This window comes from Sorex fumeus, unplaced genomic scaffold (genome assembly GCF_029834395.1).
Source record: "Sorex fumeus unplaced genomic scaffold, SorFum_2.1 ptg000006l, whole genome shotgun sequence".
NCBI classification, from domain to species: Eukaryota; Metazoa; Chordata; class Mammalia; order Eulipotyphla; family Soricidae; genus Sorex; species Sorex fumeus.
In genome coordinates this window covers 15,150,310-15,172,360 of record NW_026606063.1, presented here as the reverse complement: position 1 = coordinate 15,172,360, position 22,051 = coordinate 15,150,310, and the positions used below count along the sequence as shown (strand labels likewise).

General features: G+C 39.8%; 1 protein-coding gene across 1 annotated transcript; it reads left to right on the top strand.

Annotated features, from left to right (window-relative positions):
* The first annotated feature begins 5,703 nt into the window (after window positions 1–5,703).
* LOC130034607 (platelet-activating factor receptor-like) lies at window positions 5,704–6,954 on the top strand. Its single transcript, XM_056126239.1, is given in 1 exon segment — window positions 5,704–6,954. A coding segment is annotated over 1 exon segment (1,248 nt). The 5' UTR covers window positions 5,704–5,706.
* The last annotated feature ends 15,097 nt before the right edge of the window (window positions 6,955–22,051 follow it).

Genomic DNA, 22,051 nt, shown 5'->3' with positions numbered 1-22,051 from the left:
AAATGGCATGATTAAGAATAACTCCAACCAGAATGCTCCAGGTCCCAAACAGAGCCAAGACCACTGGGAAGTCCCAGATGGGGTAGGTGCTGCATCCCGCCTTCTCCAGATGGAACCCTGGTGACTATGAGCCTCTACAAGCATAGCTCAGGCATGTGGAAACCAGGACTTTTATTCCAAATCGCGCGTAAGCAGCGGCGCGACATCTCCTTATATACAAAGTGATCAATGGAAAGTAAATCACCCAACGTTTCTCCCTGAAAATCAGGCTTGACTCTTTTACAAACCACAACACCCAATAGGAGAGAGAAAACAAAAGGGAATGCCCTGCCACAGATGCAGGGTGGGATGGGGGGCTGGGGGCTGGGAGGGATACTGGGATCTGTGGTGGTGGGAAATGGTCACTGGTGGAGGGATGGGTATTCAAAATAAATAAATTTAAAAAATTAAAAGAAAAAAAAAAGAAAAGCTCCAACCAATGCATGATGATATGAATTCAGAATTTGTTTTTTTTTAAATTCTTTTGCTTTTGGGGTCACATCAGTGATGCTCAGGAGTTACTCCTGGCGGTGCTTGGGGGAACCATATGGGATGTCGGGGATCAAACCTGGTTAGGCTGTGTGCAAGGTAAATGCCTCCCCGCTGGACTATCACCCAGCACCCCCCCCCCCATCAGAGTTATTAGCAATACACAACTAGTTACTTGAAAATAAAAAGAAGAAAAAAATAGCACATAAAAATAGTAGACTTCAGAGAAAAAACTGAGAAGATTCTGTTAGATTTTAGTCATAGCTATGCCCTAGACTTAAATGTATGGGTTCATCTCCCCTGTATAGCTAAATTACACACTGTATTCAATACATGTCATTAGAGTATCTTCATTAATTGACATATTGACCACTTTTTGACATTCTGGCTAACAACAAAGCTGTTTATGAAGAGAAAATTTCAAATTCCGTTGTCAAAACATCAATGGCATTTCAAACCAAAGAACACATGTGACACTGTGATCATATGCTGTAAAAAATAAAATATATTTCAGCATTTCTGCTGGCTTCATCAGTCTGTGTCAGTGAATTAATTTTCAGCCATACATCCCTGCTGATACATCTGCAACCTGAGAAAGTCCAATTTCCTTCCTTCATATGTGTCTAATAGAGTATGAATAGTCGAAGTGCCTGAGCAAAATCAGAGGCCAAGCCACAGACCCACTTTCCTCAGTAACAAGGAGGACAGTGACTTCAACCTGTGAGGATACAGGGGCTAGCATCTTTTTCTCCCCAGGAAATATTTTCACACCTGTATGAGGTGAAAATTGCAGTCAGAAGAGAAGGGCCCAATGGAAATAGGACAAACTTATGGGCACAGGATGATTTTCCGCCCACCTTCTCACCTCTGAAAACCTCTCTGCATTGCTGTGGGTAGACTATGAGTGAATATCACTCCCTTGTCACCCTGGCAGAGCCCTGGGTTAAAAACAGGTCCAAAGGTGGAAAACTTCCATTTCATAGTTTAAAAGGAAATAGAAGAGAGGGCATACACAATTTGTAGGCCACCCCCAATTTCTTTCCAGTTTACCACTTACAAAAGTAGGGAAAGAACCTCACCTAGAACTCTTCTAATCCAGACCAGGCATAGTTGAGAGTAATCTATAAATTAGTTTATCCATTAACAAATCATAAGTGAGATTTGCTCTGTGCCCTGCTCAGCATCCATGCATTACACAATTTTCATATAAGCTATTCACATGTTCTATTTTCTTATGGTGTATATCATGACTTTGGCCATCTTTCCAGTTACTATTCACGATATCACCCCAAGTCAGACCCTTCAGATTCTGGACCTTTCTTAAAGGAATCACTGTCATTGTCACTGTCCTCCCGTTGTTCAACGATTTGCTCGAGTGGGCCCAGTAACGTCTCCATTGGAGACTTTGCTGTTACTGTGTTTGGCATATCGAATACATCACGGGGAGCTTGCCAGGCTCTGCCATGCGGGCGAGATACTCTCGGTAGCTTGCAGGGCTCTCCGAGAGGGGCGGAGGAATCGAACTTGGGTTGGCCATGTTGGCTGCGTGCAAGGCAAATGCCCTACCGCTGTGCTATCGCTCCAGCCCTTTAAAGGATAAGCTGCTATATTGTCACACCCTGCAGTGTAAGGAACTTTGCCTTTCAATGAAAGCATAGCCAAGACGCATAGTCCTGAAGTCAAGACACATGATACTTTCTGAAAATGCAGAATTGTAAATGTGGAGAAGCAACAATGATGAAGAATGCAGAAATTCTAACCAATCTGGACATCTCAAATGACTGGGAGTCCTTGATTTCTCTGGAATTATCATAGATGAGCAACATGTGAATAACTTTGATCATTTTTCCATTTCAGACAACTTTTCTGGTGGAAGTCCTGTTACAAATAACAATGTTAACCATTTGCCTTCATTTCCCTAGGTGGTGAAAATTTTCTCTTACACTAAGGGTTATTTGTAGTTTGGTTTTGTCATTAATTTAGGAGAAACATCAGTAAGAGTTAATGGGTAGCAGGGGGTTGTGTGAGCAGAGGTACAGCATGGTCTTGGTAGTCCCATCAGAATAGACATGAAACAAGTTAGAACATGAAATAACAATCAAGGAGAACATCACTGTCTCAAAAGGTTTCTAAGCTAACTTTTTGGATTTCCTGTAGTAAAGTCAGTTGGGGGGGGTGGGTCTTAGGAACTCTGAGTCTCAGTTATAAATGGTGATGGGTCTATTTCTTCCTTCTGCATCAGAGAACACGACAAGCATGTTAACTAAGAAAGTAACTGTTTCACTGTAAGCTGACAAGGCACCCAGTGACAGAAAACAGAAAAGAATGACAGTTTCTACCTGGTATAAGGGCATGTTATCTCATGTACCTCACATGTGAGTTCCTGCAACTCTTAAAGAGTAATGTCTTAACAACTGCTTCTTGCTTATAGATTTCAAGAGACTTGTCCAAACATTTCTTTTTCCGCGTGAAAGTGGCAGAACCAGGACTGAACTCCACCCTGTTTCATCCCATAGTTTCTTTTCCTTAATGTCATGAGGTCACAGTGGTCCCTGAATTTTGGTTCTTACAGTCGAGCTCATGGCTGAGAAAAACAGAACCACCTCTCAAATGACCCTCCAGAGGAAGTTACTTTAGGTCACACTATCCCAACACACTTTGTTTTTCTTTTACTTTTGTTGATGTATTTGGTTATCAGCATAAGATTGTATTGGAAGAAAGAGGTATGTTGGTAGAAACCAAATAATATATTGAAATAGAATATAATAAAGTAATTTGAAAGCCTCTGCATTGTGTTAACAATGAAAGAAACATCTCTGCATATTTCCAACATCAATTTATAGTTTTTATAAATACATAATTATACTTAAGTTAGAAAACTGCATATAGCTATTTCTATAAACTAGTTTTAGCTATTGTTACTTAATCTGTTTTGCTTTATATAGAGTTCTTAGAACCCCTTCTGGGTTTGTTAAATATAGGTTTTAAGGCAGGGAGAACACAAAACGCAATTATTATTTAATTCTGGTGAGTACATTGTTAAGAAAAGGCATTCTGTACCCCCCCCCGCCCCATCAATAGCTCCAGGGACTCTCTCACACTTCCTCCCTATCAAATAGTGCTTTAAAAAGCATAGATCCCCCATGGTTTGTAGGCTACGATGTTAAAGTATCCAGGTTTTATAAAAGATGAGGACAACAAATTCTCACATTCTATTTTTTTTGTTGTTTTGTTTTGTTTTGTTTTAATTTTTATTAGTGAAACACCATGAGGTACAGTTGTAGACTTACAAATTTTTGTGCTTGGGTTTCAATTATACATGATCAAATACCCATCCCTCCACCAGTGCCCATTTTCTACCACCACTCAAAGAAGAAACCTGAATGGCAAAAAGGCACATGAGAAAATGCTCTACATCATTAATCATCAGGGAGATGCAGATCAAAACCACAATGAGATATCATCTCACACCACAGAGACTGGCCCACATCCAAAAGAACAAAAGCAATCGGTGCTGGTGCAAATGTGGCGAGAAAGGGACCCTCCTTCACTGCTGGTGGGAATGCTGACTGGTACAGCCCTTTTGGAAAACAGTATGGATAATTCTCAAAAAATTAGAAATGGAGCTCCCATTTGACCCAGAAATACCACTCCTGGGAATATATCCCAGAGAGGCAAAAAAGTATAGTAGAAGTGACATCTGCACTTGTTTATTCATTGCAGCACTGTTTACAATAGCCAGAATCTAGAAAAAACCCGAGTGCCCGAGAAAAAATTCTCATATTCTATGTGAGAAACTGAGGCAAAAGTATGGGAGCTAACTAAAAGGAGATAAGACATGGGATTCTGTGCAAAAAGTGGGAATGAGGAGAGAAGGCAAGATGGTCTGAACTGTTCACAATCACAATCACAACCGTCCTGTTATTCGTCGATTGCCTCGAGCAGGCCCCAGTAATGTCTCTTCGTCCTAGCCCTGAGATTTTTTTTTTAGAAAGTGCCATATTCAAGGCTCTTTCAGAGTTAGGAGAATGAGACCCTTCATTGTTATTGGTATTTGGCATATTGGGTACGCCACGGGGAATTTGCCAGACTCTGCCGTGTGGGCAGGTTACATTCGGTAGCCTGCCAATTTGTCCAAAGTAGGAATGAGATAATAAGATGTCACTTCCAGGAGCTGGGTTTTATAGTCTCTGAATCTTGGCCGTTGATGGGATTACACGGCGCCAGGGGGCCAGTTGGTGGGTGTGACCCCCGCCTACTGGAATTTGGAGGATCTGGGTGGAGGATGCTCAGCCCCAATCCAAGTAGGCTTGGAGATCTCGGCCCCCGAACCCGCGTGGCTTTGTCCCTCTGCCGGTACCTTCATGTGTGCGGAGAGTGGTCTCAGCATGGTGGTGGCTGGTCTTGGAGGTCTTCGGCTGCCGGAGCCCTTGTCAGGGCGGGGAGGAAAACTCAACCCGCTCCTCTCCAAGGGGCCCCGGCGAGGACAGCAAATGGTGATTTAAATCACAAGCTGTTTCCTGTGGTAAATACCCGGCAGCTCCCTTTTGAATTGGAGGTCTACTATATCCAGCATGTTATGTTGTATGGGGTTCCAATCTATCTGCTATGGAAAGGAGGTCACCGAAGTGAATTTGAACAACATGCTGTGTCCGGCCATCTCAGACCCATTCTACAGCCCCTGGATGTTGGCGAGCTGTGGTAATTGCAGATCCAAATTGAACAAGGTTCCAGTGGCTGCAAGTGGTAATCATAAGCAGGACCCCAGTAAATCAGCATGTGAGAACAGAGGACGGACAACTGACGCCAATCTCAATCAGAAGTGAGCAGAGATTAATCAACACAAGGGTTAGCTTCAGCAAAAAACAAACAAGCAAACAAAATAACAAAATAAAGGTCTATCAGGCCTGAACATCCTGGGTGTGTCCCTAAAAGTAGATAAGCCAATATATATAACCAACTTATTAGCGCAGCATTTTCCTTGCAAGTGTGAGACTCTGGGGTCGATCCCTGGCAATGTTCATAAAATGAAATGTGGAAAATGATAGTTTTGAAGTTAATGAGTGAAGATAGTCCCTTGTTGGCCCTTCAATAACCCATAATTCCTGTGTTGTCTTTCAGGCACAGATGAACCCTGTGACAGGCCCTAAGACCAGCTGCCCCAGTCAGTCCAGAGCAATGGAGTCAAATGACTCCCACCGTGTGGATTCTGAGTCCAGGTACACTCTCTTCCCCATCTTCTACAGCATCATCTTTGTGCTGGGGGTAATAGCCAACAGCTATGTGCTGTGGGTTTTTGCCCGCCTGTACCCTTCCAAGAAACTCAACGAGATAAAGATCTTCATGGTGAACCTCACCACGGCAGACCTGCTGTTTCTGATCACTCTGCCCCTGTGGATCATCTACTACTACAACCAGGGCAACTGGATTCTCCCTAAATTCCTGTGCAACCTGACTGGTTGCTTCTTTTTCATCAACACCTACTGCTCGGTGGCCTTTTTGGGTGTCATCACTTACAACCGTTTCCAGGCCATGACACAGCCCATCAAGACGGCTCAGGCCACCACACGCAAGTGGGGCATCTATTTGTCCCTGGTCATTTGGGTGGCTATTGTGTCTTCTGCCTCCTACTTCTTTTTTGACGACTCTACCAATGTTGTGCCCAACAAGTTGGGTTCAGGCAACGTCACCCGCTGCTTTGAGCATTATGAGGAGGGCAGCATCCCAGTCCTCATCATCCACATCTTTCTTGTGTGCAGTTTCTTCCTTGTATTCCTCCTCATTTTCTTCTGCAACCTGGTTATCATCCGGAAGCTGCTCATGCAGCTGACCCAGCTGCAGAGCAACATGGAAGTCAAGTGTCGGGCGCTGTAGATAGTGTGCACTGTCTTGGCCGTATTCATCATTTGCTTTGTGCCCTACCATATAGTGCAGCTGCCCTGGACCCTGCTGGAACTGAAATTCCTGAAGACCCAGTTCCATCAGGCCATTAATGATGCCCATCAAGTCACCCTTTGCCTTCTGAGCAACAACTGCGTCTTAGACCCCATCATCTACTGTTTCCTCACCAAGAAATTCCAGAAGCACCTCACTGAGAAGTTCTGCAGCCTACGCAGCAGCCGGAAATGCTCCCGGGCCACCTCAGAGACAGGGACTGAAGTGGTCATGCACAGCTCCAGGTCTCATCAGGAGACCGTTACTGCCTGGAATCTTCCTCAGAGAGGAGCCCAGAGGCCAGAGCCAGGGGCTTGCTGCTCATTTATTCAGCACCAGTCAAGGATTAGACACTGGCCGCAAGGCAGAGAGTTTTCTCAGGTCAGTTGCTGGAAGCCAAGCAAGGCCCCTCCCAGCCCCGGGCTCCTAGGTGGCCACTTCACACCATATCCACTCAAGAAGGAGGCTCAGCAGGAGCTAGAGGCCAGCTGACGCCTCCTCTGTCTGTCCCCACACGCATCAAGCCCACTGTCCTGGGATTGCCCCTGATCCTGCCTCCTCCTAGAAGCTAAATGGGGAGGTGTGTGTCCCCCCCAAAGCCAGGCAGGAGAGACCTGATGATTCCTTGCACTGTGGATGCCCTCAGCCTCCACAGACAAACATGTCTCAGCTTGAGTATCTATTTCTGTGGAGGCCTCGAGGGGCCCTTCATGGCCCATACTTGGCTCTGTGGAGCCTCTGCCCCTCACAGCAGGTAGCTGTCTCCGGCTCCGGGGGTGGGACAGACAGATGGATGCAGTCAGCACCTCGCTCCTATTCCGCCAGTTCTGAGGTGAGATCTGCATCAAGGGACACAGCTGCCTCAGGAAACAGGCAGGGGGCCTGCACCAGTCTTCTCTGCTCACCATTCCAGAGAGGTTGTCAGAAAAAATACCATCATGGAAAAAGTGCTACCAGGTCACTGCCAAGTGTCACAAAAACCTTTTGACTGTGGGTAAAAGGAAGATGACACTATCCCAACTCAAGAGTCTGCCACATGGAGACTGCCAAACAGCCAGGGCTCCTCACCCTATTGCCGCCTCCATTTTTTTCCCCTTGGGAGTGGAGGCACAGAGCTTTAGGCCATGTTTGTGGGGTTGCAAGCTGACAGGGCAGCTAGCTGGCTCAGAGTCTACTCCCCAAGTTCTGCCCCTGCCCTGACATTCCTCCTAGTCTCAGTAGGGTAGGATGAGATGCCAGCCAAGGGGATCAAGGTATGTGCCCAGAGGTGGCGGAATGACTTTATTCAAGTTCTGGATTTTTCTATGTCTGATTCTTACATCAAGTTCTGGATTTTTCCGTCAGTCTGATTCTTCCATTATCTCCACTTTGGGGAGGAAGCCTCCAGACCTGATGGAACGTTCATAATGCCTAGGGATATGTCCAGGCCCTAAAAAATGTGTCTTCCACCTCCCCCCAGGTCCATCTGTATCCATATCCATGCTGGAGACACTTCTGGGCCTGGCCCCAAACACACGGGACTAATCTTTGAGGCAATTGGCAGGGACCTGTTTGAGTGGCATGCCCACTTCGGTCCCTGTCTGAACTGTTACTTGTCAGAAAAAGGACCAAGAATATTCCTGTCACACTCCAGGTCCCAGGATTCAGGGATTCTGAGTCATCATTCCTATAGTGATGCTGTGTGTCTCCAATCAATTCATTATTGGGTTTCAGTAAACATTTTCAATAGCATAATTTTGTTATATTGGATGTTACAAATTTGTCACAGAGTTTTCTAGTTCTTCGGTGTTGGCTTCTTGGGCAATACCAACATAATTATATGTTGGATTACCATGCTCACCATATTATCAGTTCACTGGGTTTATTTGGAGTTGTATGGACATTTGGGTTCGGAATATAAACATGTTTAAATTCCATTTCCTTCACTTCTTAGAGGGGTTTCTGATAAAATCTTTGAACAAAGACAAAAAGGGAGTTTGTAAGGTTCAAGAGGATATGTATATTTTCTGAGGTTACCGCAAGTAATATGCCCCATACAGAGAGGGCAGCAGCTGGTCCAGATATCCTATATGATAAGTGCAGTAATCACACCAGGAAATACCAGGAATACACACTAGATCATGCTTTTAAGCAAAATCTAAGAAGAGATTAACAAAAGCTTTGCAGATTGGTTTTTCTGATTCCCAGTGAGCACTCACTTCATAAAAGAGCAAATGATGTGGGGATTTGGGAGGTCACCCGTGAGTGCTGTGCTTTTCAACTTCCTATGAAAACCAGCACAGTAGACTGCCCCCCCCCCCCCTTCCTGGTTTCACTTCACATTGTTTCAATTATCAACAGTTACCCGGAGTCTAAAAATATTGCTAACAATAAGATAATTTGAAGGAGAAGGATGTCACATTCACATAACTTTTATTTCAAATAATATAAATGCTGTTTTGCTATTAGATGTGAATATATGGCTATATCTGAATTGTAAATTAAACTTTGTCATACGTCCATGCGCACACGGGAAAGAAATACATGCATATACATATGCATTCATATGTATTTCCTCCAAAAATAAATCTTGAAGACAAAGTCTTATTGTATATTTTTACATGTTCAATAACTGAATCATAGTACATACTAAAAACTATTTAGGAAAATTCAGCAAACTCTATTTTCTCATAACTGCATTTTCGTATGAGAGACAGTTCTATCTACTATCATCACAATAAAAAAATTAAAAATTGGAAATATAAGATTATCATTTCTCCATAAAACATTTGAAAAGATATGCCTTCTGGCTTTACAGACAAAAATTAAATGAAGAAACGCAGATGTTCTTAAACTGAACTGTCATTCATCTACTAATAAATCAAACACCTTATTTTGGTGAAACCACTATGGACTGGGAGACAGTACTCTGTAAGCACTGAAAGATCTCCACCCAACACCCTGAGAGTGGCCTTTTTGAGGTCCCCGGAGCACTCCTGCTCTTGTCCTGGTTATCCCAGGCACTGCAGGGCTTGAACAACATTACAGTCTTCCCAGTATCGATCCTCCAACCTGGTTGGTATAATATCACTGAAATGGTATCTGAAACACTCTGGGAACCACTTGAAAAGCCTCCCACTCACACACAAAAATTAACTTTTAATTTTTGTTTTGTAACTACACTTGAAGGTACTCAGGGCTCACTCCCAGCTCTCTGCTCAGGAATCACTCCTGGCCATGTCCAGGGTAACATGTGTGGTGCTGGAGATGAAACCCCAGTTGACTGCATACAATGTAAGTATCCTAGCTGCTGTATTATGTCTCTGATTCTATACTTGTTGCTTTCTTTCTAATATTTTGTAGAACAGCACTGTCTCAGGTTCGAATATTGGTCATACAGAATGAATTAGACATAGCTGACAAATTCATTCTACTTGTGCAGACAAATTCTAAATATGTCAACAGATAATTAGTTATAAAAATGGTGTGAGATCAGTATGAAAACAGCAAAAACTGTTAGAATTGTTGGGATAAGGGGGTCTAGGTACATTAGTTGCCCAGTGCCAAACCCTGGTGTCTACAGCTGGTGCCATGGTAAAGAAAAGGGGTACAGAAGTCATTCTAGTCTAAGACAAAACTGTGAAAACACACAAGAGAACATAAAATCTCCTTTCTCTTTACTTGCTCCTTTAAAAAAATATATTAATGACAGTTGTGGAAAATAAAATGCTCTGTGTTAGTTTGTCACCAATAACATTTGCTAATTAGAGCAATTAGTTTTACAGTGCTAATATATGCCATGATAATTCTTACCAAAGAATGCAGTCAAAAACATTTTTAAAATTTCAGCAACTAGAGTTTGTTTTTATAGGTAAATGATTAATAAAGCTATAAACACATGTATGTCCCTAATAAATTTTATTCTAGACAAGATAGTAAAATGATACTTCACCCTCCCAGTTTATGGATTATATCTTCTATTTTCTATCATTTAGTCACTGATAGTGAAGGCATGTATTACCTGTGGGTCGATTACTGCATCTTTGAATAATCATCTATTATTTGGGGATGTTAATAGCCTAGTTCATAATACCCCAAGGAATATTGTGCTAACAGAATGAGCAAACCATAGCAAGAATACTTGGTTCAAATTAAAATGCCGTTTTGTTGTTGTTCATCATTATGTGTGTTGAATATTGTGTCTTTACCTAAGGGATTATGTGAGGTTTGTAATATTTATAAAGAGTGCAGCTACTCATCTCAGGGCCATTTTAAGTGTATGTATTATTTATTTTCTTTTCTACCCCCTCCAATGTTCAATATCTCTTAAGAACTATGATTAATAAAACATTCCAATTTGAACACTGGGTTCTATTCCAAAACTCGATTATTTGGTCCATTTCTGTGCAGCATCAACAGGGACTCTACTTATGACCAAACATGCATAATCAACATCAGATATCTTGAATTAATGGTTTTAGGGAAAGGGTTAATTAAACTCTTTGCTTCATCCCTATGTGGGCTTTCTCAATTAAGTAAAAAGAGATTGGGAAAGGGAAGGGACTTGTACATAAAAATGGAATGTCAAGCTCAGTTAAAGCTGTGCTAGTCTTTCATTCACGATCTGTCAAGAAATCATTATCATCTTTTCTTTGTCATTTTCCTCTGAGTGTTTTTTTTATAACAGGTTAAATGTATTATTAATAAAATAAAGGGATAAGAAAAATTCGACAGTTACTGTGTAGTACAGCAGCAATTTTGGGGTTGGGTAGAAGCTTTATGAGCTGCTTCTTTTAACTTTAATAAATCTAGGTAATGGGAAATGCAGTTGGTGCTAATGGGAGCAGATCACATTGACTGCCCTGGATGGGCTTGTGTTTTATTAGAACAATTTACTTGGTTCTCATTTCATAAGATACATGACACTGAATCCATGAGAACTGTGTAGTATTGCTAAGCTTGGATGTCAAATGACTTTCACATTCTATTTAGAGATAGAACTGACATGGAGCAAGTAAATCAATCAATAGATGACTATCAAATGTACCCTGTGCCCTCTATAGTTCTTGCTGCCTTGGAGTGAGGAAATTCTCCTGCCATATGCCAGTATTGTTGGTTGGAATACAGAAGTCATGTTGAAGTTATCTATCTTGTGATCTTCTTATCAAAGATTTAAGGTCAAGCTTTAGAAAATCTTAAATTTTCTCTCTGATAACTTCTTTTTGATAGGCTGAGACTGAGTTAAGAACCCTTCCCTCTGTCACCAAACTCTTAGAGAAACCAGATTCTTGAAAATTTTCAATACACTTGATATAAATACTAGAAAATGTCTAAATGATCCAGCTTTCTCATTCCATCAAAATCCAATTCTTTTAACATGCCTCTGTTTATATATCATTGTTGACTGAACATTGAACAAAAGAAGATGCATGGTATTTTGTAGTTCAATGTTTTACTTAGAATGCTACTATCATGGGCTGGAGCGATAGCACAGCGGGTAGGGCATTCGCCTTACAAGCGGCCAACATGGCCGACCCAAGTTCGATTCCTCCGCCCCTCTCAGAGAGCACAGCAAGCTACTGAGAGTATTCGATATGCCAGATACAGTAACAACAAAGTCTCCAATGGAGACGTTACTGGGCCCGCTCGAGCAAATAGTTTTTTAAAATATAGGTAAAGACAATATTTGGAAAAAAGTTTGTAAAAATATTTCCACATGATGATCTAATTGCATATTCACAGATGCCCGAGTTATTAATGATAAGTATTATAATTATTTTGATGTGTGAAGATGCTGAGTATTTTGGCAAAGATTTCATTGACAGTTGGTAGAGAGGGAAGAACTCAAACTCATTCCTAATCCTCTTGTCTATGCTTCTCTAAAGCTGTTAACTTTAGTTCCTTCAACTAATCAAATAAAAAGTTAAGAGTGTGGAGGTTCATCCAAAATGAAAATCATAAGTACTTTTGACTTTTAGGTTGATTCAGCAATCCCAGCTATATGTGGGCAAAGTATATGAACATACAATATCAAAGAGATACTTGCACATCTACTTCTACCTTCATTATAATATCATTCACAGTAATTAGGGTATGGATACAATGTTGATGTCAGTCAAGGGATGAATGAATAAAATGTATTATACATTCATACACAAAGAAGGATACTGTGGAATCAATAACCATAACAGAATATTACTGAACCATACAAAAAAGAGAAAGCCTATCACATGTGACAATGTGTATCAACCTCCTAAATAAAATAAGCCAGAGAAAAATAAAACAAATAAAACTTGGATTAGTTTTAAAAGAAAAATAGCCAAATACAAGAGTAAACTGTTCTTTGTATGCATTGAGAGTAGGGTAATTAAAAAGATTGGTAAAGGGTACAAAAAAGGCAGTATGACGCTAGAAATCTAATATATTTCATGGTAAGAACAGTTGTAATAACACTACTGTATATATTAAAAAAAATTATTGGGTGGTCGGTCACGGTCCTCCCGTTTTTCATCGATTTGCTTGAGCGGGCCCAGTAACGTCTCCTTTGTGAGACTTGTTGTTACTGTGTTTGGCATATTGAATACTCACAGGTAGCTTGCCAGGCTCTGCTGTGCAGGCGAGATACTCTCGGTAGCTTGCCGGGTTCTCCGAGCGGGGCGGAGGAATCGAACTAGGGTCGACCATGTTGGCTGCGTGCAAGGCAAACGCCCTACCGCTGTGCTATCGCTCCAGCCCTTGTAACTGGTCACACCCAGTTATTTAGGAACTATTCCCAGCTCAGAGCTTAGGAGTCACTCTTGATCATCACTTTGGTAATTTATTGGGATTGTTCCAAGCAGGTCTCTAGATATCCAAGAATTCAAAATATCTTGGGATCTTAACCAAACCACCTATGATTCCATGTGCAGGCCTGACAATGCAGTGCTACTTGGGTTCCATGGTACAGGGAATTTCTGAACCCACCCAGTGGGACATTGGAGGTCTCCAGGGATGTGCTGATTAATATCTAGGAGAACATATATGGTCTTGGGGATTGAAACTTGGATACCCATTATCATGCCAAAGCAAATTCCTTAACCCATGCATGATTTTCTTTTTTGGTTCCCCTAAAATATTTTGATTGGACTAAATAAAAAATGGATGTTAACTAGTTGTAAAAATATATGTATACATATAAAATCACCACAATCTACTTTACCATGACTGAATAAATATATGAAAGATTAGATGAATTAGCAAATACTTTCTAATATATCCATGAATACAAAATAAAATAATTGTATAAATAAAGAGTAGACACATTTGAATATTTAAAATACACACAAAGAAGTCAGATTATTTTAGACACTGTCTATGTAATTGCTTCTATCTATGGAACAGAAATGAGATTTTACATATAGAACAGTGCCAGCTCTGATACTTTACCAAGAATTGGTTTGTTTGCAAGACAGATGGCCTGGGACAAACTCATCAATATTAAGAATTGTCAATTTTATAATTTCAGAGACAGTCCTCCTAAACATTCATTTTGCAAACTGACTTTATTTTACCTTACTTTATTTTATTTTATATCTCCAGCATTCAGACAGACAGTAACTTCTACAGTGTTCAGGATTCAACACCTGGTAAACAAAAAAAAAAAATAGCTCTGGTCAATGTCAATGTGTCTGGAGAGCTGTGTTGTGTGAAACTAATCACAGGCACAGCTGGTATCCTTGGAGTTATCTAGAATTGGAATGACTCAATGTTACTTTGGAAAGTATCTGATCTGGGTATCAGAGCCCATCAACATGAGCCTATTAGGGCGAATGCAAAGCTAAGTGGCTATTCCTGAGTCATCCCCACATTCCTAGAGACGACCTTAATTGCTGTCACTGAACATCAAAAAGCTACTAAACTACAGATAACACACACGCACACAGACACCACTTATTGACCTTTCTTGCTTGGTTAAGTTTCATGACCCCATCACAAGACACAAACAAGAGAATGGATTGAGGGAAATCGCTCATCTCTTAAGATTGGAACTGCTCTTGTTTCTTATTTGTTCTTGTTCTGGGGATACAACTTCCTGTGCTCAGGGTACTCCTGGCTCTGTGCTCAGGGATTCCTCCTGGTGGAGTTGGAGGAGCATATGGGGTGCAAAGGATCAAATGCGGGGCTGGAGTGACAGCACAGCAGGTATGGCATTTGCCTTGCACGCGGCTGACCCAGGTTCAATCCCCAGCATTCCATATGGTCCCCTGAGCACTGCCAGGAGTAATTCCTGAGGGTAAAGTCAGGAGTAACTCCTGTGCTTCACCAAGTGTGACCCAAAAAGCCAAAAAAAAAAAAAGGATCAAACCCAAGTCAGCCACATGCAAGACAAGTACTCTACCTGCCCTGGAACTTCTCTTGCTTTAACTCTTTTTTTTCTTTCATTTTAGCCTATGCTTCTTATCTGTCACAAGAAACACTTCCCAAACATCCCTGACTTTGAGGTATCTAAGCAGACTAGCAGCAGTAAAAATTCCACTCTCTGAGTTTTAAATTGCTTTCATGTTTTAAAAAGTAGATCCAAGATAACACAAACCAAAATTCAGTATTATTTCTCCATAAGACACCAAGAAGTCTGAGAATAGGTGGAAGACCAACTCAAGATTTCTAAACCACACTTGGCCCTGAGTCATTTTCCCCACCTGATTAATTTTGTCAATAAGATGTTTTCAGGGAGATAGGATTTCTCCTTCTCTTTCCAAGTTTCCAGGAATTGCCCCACCTAGCACAGAACCCTTTTCCCACAGGCAATTTTACCCCTGGATCTTCAGGGAAAAAATGAAGATAAACTCATTCATTCATTCATTCATAAAATACATTGAACATTGGCTAACAAAAAGTTTTATTGTGAGTGAGAAAGTAAAAAACTGATATATATTCTCTTTCCGTCTAGTTATTAGCAATATTTTTATTTTTATTGTTTGTTTTTTTACCAACTTGAATGTTCTCACGGCTTATGCCTGGCTCAGTATAGATGGATGGCTTTTGGTGGTGTCCAGAGAACTATATGTAGTGGTTCTCTGAGTTGGGATCATGGAGTGGGTGGCTGTGTGGGAAGCAAGTGCCTTACCCACTGGACTAGCTTACTGTCTCCAAGACTTTGACTGTTTTGGGGCCACATCTGGTGTGCTCAGAGCTTACTACTGTGTGCACTCAGGGATTACTCCTAGTCGGTCTTGGGAGACCCTAAGGGGTACCTGGGATCGAACTTGGGTTAGCTATGTGCCACGCAAGCACACCATATCTGCAGTACTATCACTCTCATCCCAAGACTTTGATTTCTATAATTTATTTATTTATTTACTTACTTATACAGTTACTAACTTACAAACTTTCGTGATTATGTTTTAGTCATACAATGATCGAGTAACCATCCCTCCACCAGTGCCCATTCTCTCCCAGTATCCCTCCCAGCACCTCAACCGATTACTTCCCTGCCTCTGTGACAGGCACATTCCCTCTTACTCTCTCCTTTTGGGTATGATGGTTTGTCATACAGGTACTAAGTGACCATCATGTTTGGTCCATAGTCTACTTTCAGCATGCATCTCCCATCCTGAGTGAACCCTCCAAGCATCATTTACTTAGTGATTCCTTCTCTATCCCAGCTGCCTTTTCCCCCAGCATGTGAGGCCAGCTTCCAAGCCATGGAGCGATACTCCTGGCTCTTATCTCTACTATCCTTGGGTGTTAGTCTCCTATTAGGTTACTTTATATTCCACAAATGAGTGCATATGACTGGTTAAAAGTGTTTTCACATGTCCCTAGATTCTAATGGTATAAGTTAGTAATACAGTGAACATTAAAGTGACGAAGTTGTCTTTAATTCTTAGCAAATATTTAGTAAAGCTAATAACTTTGCATTGAGATTCAAGGGTTGTAAATATCTCACCTTCTTTATCCTTTTATTCTCAAACTTGCTGGTTTTACCAGATATTTCATTTACAATTAAGTCAGAAAGCAAGAGGGCAGAACTAAAGCATTCTTTAGATATCAACCTTTTGGAGTTCAGAGAATTAAAAAAGAGTAAAGAAATGCAAACTAATAATATACAGCACACATATCCCACGTGTGCTTGAAAAACTTGATGAAGTTGTCATGACTTTAGAACTGTTAAAATGTCTTCTGAGCTTAAGGACTTAAAATTTCAACCCTTGAACATTTTCCCCTGAATTCACTCTCTGATGACTTCATCTAAACCTATGGTTTTAAATACTGTCTATATTTTGATGACTCTCAGATTTACGCTGACCTTTTACAGAATTCCCACTATGAACCTGATTTCTACATGGATATGTGGCAAATTTCTCAGTTCAGTGGTAAATTCTGGTAATACTCAGGTACTAGTCTAATGCCCTTGGTGCTAGTCTAGCAGTAGTTGAGGGCTGGACCATATGGATCTAGCAGTAGTTGAGAGCTGGACCATATGGATCTAACAGTAGTTGAAGGCTGGACCATATGGCTCTAACAGTCCCCTACGTGCTAGGATGTGCTATACAACTTGAGCTGGCTCCCAGGTAATATTTAATTTCATGAACAACAATAACGTATGAACTATAAAATACATTGCATGTATGTTCAAGATTCCACGCTAGGTTGTGGGCAGGTGAGAGCCCTTGCCACGCAAAGGGACTCAGCTCCAGCAGCCGACCTCCACTGCGCAATCACTGTCACATTCCAGGCTGCTTTCTGGATCATTATATGACACTCCCTACCCATTTATGCCTCTTGGAAAGCCCAGCAAGCTACCGAGAATATACCGCTCACACGGGCAAAGCCTGGCAAGGTCCACATGGTGTATTCAATATGCCAAATACAGTAATGAAAAAAAGGTCTCATTCCCCTGAACCTGAAAGAGCCTGCAATCATTGAAAAAAGACGAGTAAAAAGAGGCTGCTAAAATCTCAGGGCTGGAGGAATAGAGACATTACTGGTGCCCACTCGAGTAATTCAACGACCAATGGGATGACAGTGATAAAGTGATACAGTGATGTACAAGATTAACATTGCGGAAGATAACAATGATAATGTCCTGCTAGCATATCTTTTTCTTTAAGCTGGAAAAAAAAGTCTCACCAGTCATTACCGAACTTCTCCTGGAATTTTGGAAATAAAATGAAAGGAAACTGACTATTTCTATCTGGTTGAAACTCCAGCCATTTTAATTTGGGATCTGTTTTAGATGTCAAGTTTCTGTACCATCCTAAATTCATATATTGAAAACTAATTTCTAGCAGGATGATAACTGGAGGTGGGACTTCAGCTTCAGGAATGTGATTATATTATGGGGGGAGCACCTTGATGAACAGGATTAATGGACACATAAAAAAGATCCCCTTTCTCACCCTCTTGCCATGTGAAAGTAGAGAAAAGTAAGAAAACAAGCTCTCACCATATATCAACCTGCTGGGATTCTGAACTCAGATCCTGTAGAACTATGAGAAATACATTTTTGGTGTTTGTAAACCAGTCTGTCTATGGCAGTATGTCATAGAAATCTGAATAAATGAGGACAATACCTTATAAGAGTTCCTCCATCTGAACCAAGTTTCAGAAAAACAGCACTGGTAGCAAGGGAACAGAATAAAAGTAGGTAAAAGAGTAATTAGACATGAAAAATGAAGATGAAAACAGAACAAACTAGGATATAGACATTAATTGGGCTCCTGGCTCCCCCAAAGTTAGTCTGTTCATTTTTTATTGTTAATTTGTTTGTTTGCTTTTTCATTCTATTTATATGAGGCATGAAATCCTAACAAACAATTATAATTTTTCTATGGTTATTCCTTTGGGAAATTTACAAACAGGCCAAGAGCTGCCTATAGCTGGCTTTTTGAATTTCCCCTAGCTACTGGCCTCTATATTCATAGGTTAACATGCAAAAGAAAGACTCAGAATAAATTTCCATGAAAGTTAAAGATTGGAGGCTAATGTTCACTGGAGCATGGGGTTCTTTTCTTTGCACAACATCTTTGTTCTCAGCAAGAGTGAAGAGGTAGATACTTGTGAGTAAATATTAGTGTTATAAGGAAATATGTACAGGATAATTCAGATAAAGAAAATTATCTATTCACCTTGGAGAGTTCTGGAATACTTATTAGAAAAAATAATATTTGAATTAATGCTTGACCAAACAGTATCTTTTAGGTTAGAAAGAGCTTGTGTCAAAAAGATGGATATTCAAGTCTTCTGAGCTGGATCACAGTGTTGGGACCCCATGAACTCTGCAGATTTCATATTTGTTCCATATTGTTTCTGTATTATTAGCATGGAAGATGGGGAGAGAATGGAACATGTGTATCTTCCTGAGGAGATGTAACTAAATGTGATAAATAATATGGAGCTTGTTTTTAATGATAACATATTGGCAGGTGTGCACTGAAACGTGTCAGAAATTGGGGAGGAGATGGAGGGAAGAAAGATACTTAAAACATAGAATTTTTAAAGCCAGTGATGATATCCCATGTAATTCAAAATTATAGCGAGTGCTTAAATGTCAAAAGTCAATACTAAATTGACTCAAGAATGTATAAGGTTGCAATAAATAAGATAATTTTGATTTAGTCTATGACTGAGCAAAAGAAAACTTTAATGGATGACTACCAGGGTTTTTTGTTTGTTTTTGAAAGATTTTTTTTTAATTCTATTGAGCGACCCCGATTACAATACTGTTAATAAAAATGTTTTATGCACATACTTTTCTCACATTACATCAACTATGAGTCTGTCAAAAATTGCAAAAACAGAACCAGTGAATTGTGGGTTAAAATCCTTTATGATACTATCATTTAAGTCAGTGGGTAGGCAAATACCATTAAAAAGAGACTGAACAAGAGTAATGAATCTAATAGTATAGTTGTAAAAAGTGTTCTATCTATGTACCAATTAGAAAGTCCTGTATGTCTTAATCAAAGAACAGCACACAGACTAGTGAAGAGAGAAACCAAATGCTTTAGGTTGCGAACTAAAGTTGAGTTAAAATTTTCAATTTGCCAACTGGGGTATACTCTTATTGGAATATGGGTTATAAAACATGAAACACTTTGAAAGAAAGACATTACACAAAAACTAGCCTCTGTAGCAGTGATGGATGCTAATGGTGACATCTGTTGCCTAGTGCTATTAGTAATTGTGCTGTGTATCAGATTCTGGCCCTCAATTCACCTGTATTTTCTCCTTAAATCTTCAAAAGTTAATTAATTTTGTTTACAAATCAGTATACCTACTGATATCCCCTCCCCCCCAACACACACACACAGGTGAAGGCTAAGTGGATAATTAAAGATTCAAAAACTCCAGATTAAATTTGTTTTTGTTTTTTGGGTCATACTCAGCTGTGATCAGAGATTATTCCTAGCTTTTCACTTGAGGATCAGTTCTGGAGAGCTTGGGGGACCATACAGGGTACCAGGGATTGAACCTGGTTCAGAAGTGTGCAAGACAAGGGCCCTACCTGTTGTACTATCCTCTCTCTATTCCTGAGAACTCCAGATTAAAGACTGACAACCAAGTAGAGTTAGTCTTCCATTTTTGCAGGGTCTGCATAATTTGATTCAACCAATTTTGGATCAAAAATATGTCCTGTCGATAGAGGTAGTTCAGGAGCTAAGACTCTTGCTTTGCATTCAGCCAACACAAATTCTAATCCTTGACATGACTCTGGGCTCCTGAGCAGATGCACAGCTCATTCCTGAGTACTGAGCACAGCTGGGCATAGTTCCCAAGCAAAAATAATAAAATAAAATAAAGTAAAATAATAAAATAAAAATCCTGTACAGTTTGCCATCTGATAATTGCACTGGAAATGAACATGTACAGATGCTTTGGGATTTTGTTTTGACTCTAGTCAGTTTTATCTAAACAATACAGTAAAACAACTATTTGCATTGTATTGACATTATATTAGTATCACAAGGAATGTAAAAATGACTTAAGTATGCAAGAGAATGTGTTTTGGTTATATGCGAACCTATATCATTTTATAAAGATTTGAGCATCTGTGGGTTTTAATATTCTCAGGGATGATGACTAGAAACAATTCTCTATGGACACTCCAGGGCCACTGTAATCCAAAAGAAAATCCATATTCTTAATAGTTCTGATTGCTTTCACCTGTTTGTTTTACTAATTTAATTTTATAATCACATTTTGGTTTGAGGTCACACCAGCAGCAGTGCTGAGCACTTATTCCTGGCTCTATGCTCAAGTATCATTTCTGGGTGACTCTTTTCACCATCTGTGATACCAGATCAAATCCAAGTCTACCCACAGTACTATCACTAGAGACCTCTTTCCCTATTTTACTGATTTTTAACTTTTCAACTAAACAATCTACTAATAAACTACCAACCAAACAAAATTATCCATTGTTTATTGATACTTCCCTGTGCTGTAAGAAATGTAAGTGTGTGTGTGTGTGTGTGTGTGTGTGTGTGTGTGTGTGTGGCACAGAGGGGGAGTTGGGGAGTAAACACATTATAGTTATTATTAAAAATTCATAAGAGAGATTTTGGAGTCTGGTGAAGATCCTGAGCACAACATATCTGTCATATTATATCATTTATTATATATAATTAGCACAACACACACACAGAAAGGCCATAAGTGTTGAACACAATTTTCACTCAGATCTCAAGAGAATTTTAGAGTACTGGAAAAGTCAAAGCTTCTACACTTTCTCTACCATGAAACTTGAAATTAAAAAAAACAAAAAACTGGGGGGTTCTTTGTCTTAAATACCTGGAAAAGCCCACTAATTCCCTAGGACTACCTGATAACAATATTAATAATTTTCAACAAACCAAAGTGTCTAAAAATAATTACTGTGAATTTCCATGTGCTCAGTTCTATTTCTGCCACATTTTAATGAGAGATGCTTAAAAGATGAATTACGCACTTCCCAAAATAATATCCCACACTTTCATTTGTTGAAAATAGACTAGGCAATGTATGGTAGCAAATAATTTTTAACATCATAGTGACTTCAAAAAATCAAAGTTAATTTCTCCCTCCAAAAAAATCTATAAGCTAATGAGACTCTGGCTCATTCAGTGATTTAGGTCAATCTTTTGTCATTTCTATTTTAACATATGACTTTCAAGGTAGACACAGAAGAGAAGGAGAATTTTGGAAGGTTATGCCTTATCTTTTTATTGCCTTGACTCAGAAGTGACACCTGTTATTTCTACTAATATTTTATTCGACAAAGTAGTCATACACTCTCTGTTATCTGCAAAAAAATAATTGAAAAAAGGGATCTCATTAAATAATTAACATTACTTTTTTATAACATTTGCTTACATGAAAACTAAGACATAAGTGGAAAATAGTAGAGAAAAATGTTCCTTTTCTCACATCTTTCACTATGCATCCATTCTTTTAAAGATATTATATTATTTTGCCCATAGCTTTATATATCCTAACTATACATTAAGAGCTATAGATAAAATTAAAATTATATTTTTCTTAAACTATTTAATTTCTATGAAAAGGTAAAAATAATATAGAGATGAGAGACCCAATTAAATAATTATTTATTACTGTGTCAATGTATAGGAAAATAATAATTGTTTGA